The sequence below is a fragment of the Merops nubicus genome, unplaced genomic scaffold (assembly GCF_000691845.1).
Source record: "Merops nubicus isolate BGI_N331 unplaced genomic scaffold, ASM69184v1 scaffold52474, whole genome shotgun sequence".
NCBI classification, from domain to species: domain Eukaryota; kingdom Metazoa; phylum Chordata; class Aves; order Coraciiformes; family Meropidae; genus Merops; species Merops nubicus.
Genome location: NW_008604583.1, coordinates 1 through 8,029, shown reverse-complemented (window position 1 = coordinate 8,029; position 8,029 = coordinate 1). Strand labels below are relative to the sequence as shown.

General features: G+C 37.3%; 1 protein-coding gene across 1 annotated transcript; it reads right to left on the bottom strand.

Annotated features, from left to right (window-relative positions):
* Positions 1-221: 221 nt before the first annotated feature.
* RSL24D1 (ribosomal L24 domain containing 1) lies at positions 222-6,181 on the bottom strand. The gene is made up of 5 exons (XM_008939026.1): positions 6,071-6,181; positions 3,472-3,544; positions 2,687-2,750; positions 2,140-2,225; positions 222-546 (listed from the first exon to the last, which is right to left on the bottom strand). Exons 1-5 carry the CDS (start codon positions 6,119-6,121, stop codon positions 473-475), a joined length of 348 nt encoding a protein of 115 aa, XP_008937274.1. The 5' UTR covers positions 6,122-6,181; the 3' UTR covers positions 222-472.
* Positions 6,182-8,029: the final 1,848 nt, after the last annotated feature.

The following is an 8,029-nucleotide window of genomic DNA, read 5'->3' as shown; positions in this document are numbered from 1 at the left end:
CCCTATGATTCTATGATTCTATGCCTGGACTGCACTGCACCAGTGAAAAATAATACAACCTGTTCCACCTTGTAACCATTAAGATATATTTTTATCTGCTTTTTCCACTACAAAAGGACAATGGACAAAATAAGAAAAGCTCAGGGCCAACATCTTTTATTCCTTGAATTATCAGGGAAATGTTATCCGAGAGAAAGTGTAGTTTTCCAAGGAGCACGTAGTATCTCAAACAATATGCCTTATTCTCCATCCTGCTGACAAGGTTTTCTGAAATCACATAATTTTAAGTAACACCCAAAGCAGTATCCAGTATCTTATTTTTCATAAAACCAAAACTCATTCAAATTGTAAATGACTACTATTTGTTAAAATGTGTTTCTCTTCAACTGTAAGCACAGTTCTGAATGATGTCAGGTGAGGCAGTAAGGAGCTGTTAACTGCTGAAGAGATATAAATAGAAAATAATAGCATTTCAAGAGTCTTCTTCCATAGCCACATCCTCTTGTAGCTTCTGCACCATTTTGTCCTCCAGCTGTTTTGGTGGGCCTTCAAAGAAAAGAAAAAGTTAAATTTGAAATGTCTCTCTAAATCCAAATAACTGTTCTCTGAAGAATGTATGTGTCTGTTCTAGGTGAAACAGCCAAAACAGACTGCTTAAAGAGTTGTTTAGGAGTAAACCCACCGAGCTTACAAGTATTTATTGCTAACCTCCATCATCACCTAAAACCACTTAAGAATTGTTTTAACAGAAAAGCTCATGCTGTTTTTCTGCAAAATCTAAAATGCTGTCAACCATATTTTCACCTAATATACTGATCTTTGATATAGCTGGCAATACATAGCAAAACCTTGCAAAAGACTATAAAAATGCATTACTTCCAACAGATCGGTAGTCTTCACACATTAGTTTTTATATAAAGATTTAAGCCCTAAAGAACACTGTGTTGGATGGCAATGGTGTTAACACTCAATAATACTCCCAAAAAGAAAAAAATCCAGGATTGACATTTGATCCTGCTCTTTTGAAGGCCCAGCAAAGAAGAGCAAAACACTGAAAAGACAGCTGTGGTTTGAAAGACAGAGGTATGACACTCTGTCATGCATCTTTCATTTAACATAAGCAAAGCCAAACAGTAGAAACAAGCACTCAGGTCTTTTCTCCTGAATTCAGATTATTTTTTTTCTTCTCTCAAAAAACAAAGGACAAATTAAAACAAAGTTTAAAAATATGCTGACAAAACCTTGTTTCGTATATACACAATCTTAGATTAGAGTGACTGCAAACTGGAAGAAAAAACACAGAACACACTTCTAGGTAATATCTAAATGTCACACCTGTATCCACAGAGACAAAAATCACTGGTCGTTTTTATAAAACAGTAACTAATGGAAACATTGTTAACTTCTCTCTGTTACTCTACTCCACTAACTGTATTTTAAAAAATAAAATCACCTTTACAATCCATTTATCATCTAACACAAGCTGGTATTTGTAATAGCTCAGAAACCAGAAAATTACTTACAAACCCAGCTTTCTCTAATGGAAAAACTCAGTTCACTAACAAGGAGCATACATTATTATATCTGAACGAGGCACAGCTTCTAGTGAAAACTGGTAAAATTACCATATTTAAAAAAAAAAAATATGTTAGGCTTACACTGAAGAAACAGTATTTTCATGGAAGCTCATTACAGTGAACTACAAAAAATCCCACCCATTCTCACAAATAGCTACCAAATTAAAAAAGCAGAATTAAGGCAGAATTTAACTACTGTATTTTATATCAACTGGTGATACAGTCTGTCGAATTCAAATAATCAAAGGGAAGACCTAGATAAATGTGTTAACAAACACGCAGTTCATAGAGTACCAGGTACCAGGTGGAGTTTAAAATATTCAAATAAGGAACAGAAAGGGTGAATGCAGGACCAGATAAATAAAAGGTGCGTTTGATTCAGAACAAAGACACTGCTCATATTTAGTGGCAAGAGCCATTCTCTGTAATCAACAGAAAAATTAACTGTAAGAAAAATATTGATTATCGATATGTACAATTAGTCACACCAAAAATATCCATATTAATCATCAAATCGTATACTCAAGTTAACCTAAGCAAACCAGGTCAAGCAAGTTCTTACCTGCATGTGGAGCACGAAGAAGGTGGATATTCTGTTTGACTTCTTTGATATCTTCTGCCTTCTGCAACTCTTTGCTCTTCTTTAATCTAGGGAGGGGGAAAATGAAATTTAATTACCTTCAAAGAGGTGATGTATGGTTTTAATACATGACTCACCTTTAGCTAAACGTATGTAAACTGTAAATAACTCTAGAAAGCATAAGAAGTATCTGAAAACCAATTCAAGTATACACTAGATAGAAAATCAGAAGACAAGCCAGCACCCTATCAACTCTTACCAGAAATCTGTCTAAAATTTAAGTCTACATCTACAAACAAGGAGACATCAATACCATGGAGTGCCCAAGAGCTACGTACACTGGTCAGCCAACAAAGGGCAGTGGTTTGGTAGCACAGCAGAGCCCAAACTGGCTTCCCCCACCACCCGTACGACTGTTCGTGTACAAAGCAAACGAACTCTTGAAACTCTGGATTATCATTACTCTGAAAAGACTGACTGTCAAATGCTGATTTGCAAGAGCTCCTGTAACAGAAATACTTCTCCTTACCTGTTCATAATAAATCTGGCCTGGCGTTTTTGCTTTATTTCCTCCACCCTCTTCATTGCATCAACTGAAATAAAGCAGAACTTGGTTTAAATGTGCTTACATACCTACAGGTGGAAATAGATGCTATTCTGCAGAGCAACACGATCAGTATTCCCTAATATGTCCATTTCAGAGGCAAACCTTACACTACAGAGTAAGTCACTCCTTCTTCAAAGAGCAGGGTAGGGGAATATCCTGTGTCCCAACTATGATGAACTCCATTTTATAACTCATTTATGTTTCCACTTTAGAGCCTATGCCTATTTTCCACCACTACACAAGACTCTCACCCCACTGGAAATCGTATGCAAGTCACAAGCTTCTCCTTTGTGGCATGCATTCATGATGTAAGCAACTCTTCCACTTTATAGTGTTTGATTTATTAAAACAAACTGAAGTGGAATGAGCAGGAACAAAGAAACACCTGCATCAGTATAAAAGGCTTACACTGGGAGCCTCTTAAAAAGCTGGAGAATCACTAAGGTTTTCAGAAGATTGTACTCACAAGAGTAACACTGCACCCCATTTTCTAACCACTTTCTGAAAAACATAAAATCAAGTGGAACTCCACACCTGTTCACAACTCAAACCTCCTCCACAAGTAAGAATTTGATCATGACACCAGTGATTCCAAACACAACCACTACGAAGTGTCAATCTCTAAGAAGTCTTCCAAAAACATGTTCATGTAGAATCAAAGTTCACCTCCAAGAGTTCATATTTTGTTTTTTTCTGAAGTGACTCACCAGTCTTGTTCCACAGCTCTCTCTGGTATTTCACTGGTTCATTTCTACGTTTTTCAAACTCAAATGAATTATCCTGTATTAAGCAAAAGTAAATATAGATTATAGAAAGAAGCATATTTAGAACAATAAATTCTTAACTAAAACTTCATCTTTTTAGTGGTGTTTGTTTTCCTGTTGAGAATCTCAGTTCTCATACTTTAACAGCCTTTAGATATTACTAAACTGTAAGGAAATAGAGTGGAGTGTTTGACCTGAAAGTGTCAGAAGCCACAGTGATTTGTCTGAAGAGAACTATTTACCAAAACATACCCCTCAGCTATGTTTTTAGCAAGACAAAAGGAACAGAGAAGACCAATGTGGAATAGGAAAGAAATATAAAGCAGACTAGACAGGTGGAAGGCAAAACTGAAAACACGTAGAGTCAAAAGCATTAATGCAGGCCAAGTAAGTTCTACTCAACAGCCTGTAATTTTGAGAACACTGACACAATATAAAATCATTTCAAATTGTGAATATTTCAATTTATGGCATTGTAGTGTTTGGGGCAGATGGAGGTTTTGCTTTTTGTTGTTTGTTTTTTTTTCCCCAGGACTTTAAGATGGAAAGACAACTGCCTGCAAAATAACCAAAACACAAGTCACAGAGCACACCATGTGCCCAACATGTACATGCCATCATTATTCTTGCAATTTCTTTTTTAAAATCACCTTGAATTGATCTTTGGCCAAGCGTGACACAGCACCACATCAATTCACTGCAGTTCACCCTAAACTGTGTCAGCTTTTATGTATTTATAATACACAGCATTGCTTTTTAACATGAGAATACACCACAAACGGAGATAAGACTCCTAAGAGCACAGATCTTCCAAGTGCCATAGTCTTCTAAACTACATGCACGGAGATCAACTACAGCTGCCTCATACTGGACAATGGATCTTTTCAATTCCAAAAATAAGGGGACAGAATGACCAACTCTTCATTCACTTTCAGTGAGAGAATAAAACAGTTCTTCAGAAGTGAAAAACCTCCTTACTTTTCTTTTTTGTTTAATAAAAAACCCCAAACTTGAAACACAGGAGAACAAGTAAACATATTTAACTCTATCCAACGTATCTGTTTAAAGCAGCAAGAACTGTCACCTTCTCATGAACTACAGTATTTCCCATTGTCACAAGCCTGTTTAGACACTCTCCCCCCAAAGCTGGCTTATGAACGAATGGATACCAACCAAACTACAATACGGCACTTTGTTTATACACTGTCTTAATTCTTAGCATGTGTAGATAAATCTCGAAATTTGAGCATACTGTCACCTACTTAGATACATATAAAGGAATTCTAACTTAAGTTCTTTTCAAAAAGGTAATTCGACTTAGCCAGAAACAACATGAATGCAAGAAATACAATTACAGAAGATGCTAACTAATCATGACTTCTCAGAGTCACATTACAAAACAAAATAAAATCACCTTCTTTTCCTTGGAAGATCCACAGAAGGTGGGAAAAAAACGCTTCCTAAATTGTTAGTATTCTGTCAAAAACAGGTAATTAAGTCACAGTAATTCTTGAGTTATTTACTGACCGTCTGACCAAATATAAGTGTTCAGTATTTTTACCACTAAAGTAACTTTGCCTTGAAATTGTTTTTAATACCCCATATGCTGTTTTGGGAACATTCCTATCTATTCCAGGACTTTTCCTATACACTGTATGCTTTAAGGAGACTTCATAAGGTTTTTACTGTCTTATGTGTCTACACAGAGAGACTTCCTGGGGTACCTTACTGTTCTGGTTCTGTGTAAAAAGGGGTTCAGGGCAGGACCCACACAGAACAGAACGATGTACTACCCTCTCTCCCCCCCCAAGAGAGAGAGAGACTTTGGAAAAAAAATTGAAGTATATTGTTTAACAAGGAACAGAAAACGAAAAAGGGAGGTAAGAAAAAAATAATATATACAAAGATTAGGGGAAAATACAAAAAAAATAATAAGCAAAATATATAAAACCCTCAGAAATAGTTCCAAGGTCCCATGGAGTGAAAGCACAACTTCCACCTCCGAGCTGCAGGGCAGGAGTGGAGTTAGCACCCACTTTCTGCCTCTTATCAGAGTGTGTGTGGGAAGGCGAGGGAATACAATGGTTCACCCCCACCCGGGGTCCTCCCAGGTGCTGGAAGGTCGCGTCCCCATTCCAAGCCTCAAACCACAACACTTACCCAGCTTATCTGACTGTGTGGAAATACAACTACCAAATGTGTATGCACAGAGAGTATAAGATTTAGAGATGCAAAGGAAAAAGAAAAGCTTTGGACTTGAGAATCATCCTGTATTACTGGCGTAGACACTGACACACTGGCTTCCCTACCGAGGCTGAAATGGAAGTCCCACGTTATGGGCAAGCGGAACAAACAGCTCCCTCTCAAGGAAACTCTCACATCCTCTTCCACAATCCCTCTTTTCTCCACTTACCCGATCCCTCATGTTCATCTAATTAAGTGACAACACATTAAGCTAGCCAACCTGTTTGCAACCGAAAGAGGGGAGACTTCTGCCATTTTAGTGAGCTAAGGTAAAGCGTGAACTAGTTCAGCTTCTTACCACTGTCAGCTCCTTTCCAGCTGCCTTCCGGAATGCTTTGGTCCATCTCATCTTTCTGGGATTTCGCTTCTTTTTAAAGTTTCTGTGGCATTTTGATTTGCAGAATCTAAATATCTTAAAGAATGAGAACACAAAGAAGAGCTTAGAGTCAAGTCATGTTATTTCTGTCTCACTGCAAGCATCGTATCAAACTCTGAATTTTCTCTATCAATACTACTCATTGAAAATTACATTCACCTTTCAATTCTCAATATTTTTAGTTCAAATATAGGTATTAACAAAAGTAATTTCAAGCATAATATATATACACAATGTATTTCCATTATAAAGTCATTTTCACAGCTGTCAGGGACATGCACAAATACTTACAAATAAGCTGATTATAAAGAAAATATATTAGAACAGTGGGAATGATTTTCTACAAAAAACAGCTATAAAACCAAACCTGTACTATGAATAAACAATTTTCTATACCTGTCAGCACATTTTAGATACAGTGCCATCCTGACAATGACAAAAAATCCTCACACCTCTCATGTAACATTTCTGAATGCAATACACATAGGCATACAAAAAAGACCATCTTCTGGAATGCTGCTTTAAGCCTTACAGATTACCCTGAAGCAGGAGTCCTAAGCAAATTAGTTAAGTCCTGGACTCAATTTACTGAAAGCTGTTAAAGCATATGCCAAAACATTCTAACACAGCCTTTTTTTTTTCTTTCCATTTTTCTACATATTCTATAGAATGCTAGTCATGTTTTAGGCACCTGCCACTTCTAGCCATGAAAGTGCTTTATGTTCATTCACGTGACATTTTCAGATCCGTTAGATATGCATGAAAGAAGCTTTACAATCTATACTTGAAATTTATCTTTTATTAGTATTGAGATCATGAAATTAACAGCCAAGCTAAAGAACCCTCTATCCCAAGCGACCCCAAATCCAACGGACGTTATCCCTTCGGAAGGAATATGCATGAAGATGGCAGTACGATAAGGGAGATAGTAGATGACACACACATGACAATCATATCCCTGTTTACAATTCTTACATCTCTCCTAAATCTCTGCATCACTTTGAACTATCCTGGGCTGTTTAATACCCAAAGCAGAGCTGAAACTTCAGTTAAGAACACTCAAAATTATTCATGGGTTTTTGAAAACCCTATTTTTCTTTAACCATACTGTCCTTACTACCTAATAGCCACATCTAAAGAAAATGAATAGAAAATATGAAACCTCTAGTGAAAGTAATCATCCTCAAATAGTACCTTTTTCTTTTTATACATTCTTCAGCCACATTTCTTCATCTTAAACAAACCTGCCACTACATTTTGCTCTTTCATAATTATCTGTTCACAACTAACCTGCCATTGTGTTTTATTTAAAAAAACAAAACAAAACAAAAAAAACCAAACAAACAAACAAACACAGCTGCAGCTATTTCCTAGTAAATGGAACTGAGTCAATCTACATCTAAATTCCCACAAGCTGTGACTCCGATGAGAAGTACAGTTAAGCCAGTGTTTGTTTTGACGTCTGGGCATGGGAAGGTAGCTATCTGTGTAAGCTTCATTTCACACCGGCGTCTCCAATGCCCCATAGGAGTGACACGGAGTACAGCAGAGGCTGGGAAACTCTACACAATATTCTATGTACAAGACTGTCACTACAGTGTAAAGCCCAAAGTGCTACGTGCGTGCGGTTATGACAGCCTTAAATGGATAAGTCACATCAGATAGCGGAGTTACAACTTTTAGTAGAGTACCACGACAGACATAAACCATTCGCTTTAGCATACGGTGTTCCTAAGCTCGCTTCCTGAAAGCTTTAGAATCACCTGCTGTGAACCTGAATCCTACGCTTCTCCAAGACCAGAAAATGAAAGGGCGCAGATTCTGTGTCGCTCTGCGAGGCAAATGTCTTAGCAAGAACCGCAACCAGACGGCCCGGCGCAC

Excerpts from the sequence above, each read along its gene's own strand:
- RSL24D1 (XM_008939026.1), bottom strand. The coding sequence starts at position 6,121 with ATGAGATGGACCAAAGCATTCCGGAAGGCAGCTGGAAAGGAGCTGACA. Across the intron at positions 3,545-6,070 it reads CTGGAAAGGAGCTGACAGTG|GATAATTCATTTGAGTTTGA; the intron begins GTAAGAAGCTGA and ends TGCTTAATACAG. Across the intron at positions 547-2,139 it reads TCTTCGTGCTCCACATGCAG|GCCCACCAAAACAGCTGGAG; the intron begins GTAAGAACTTGC and ends TTTTCTTTGAAG.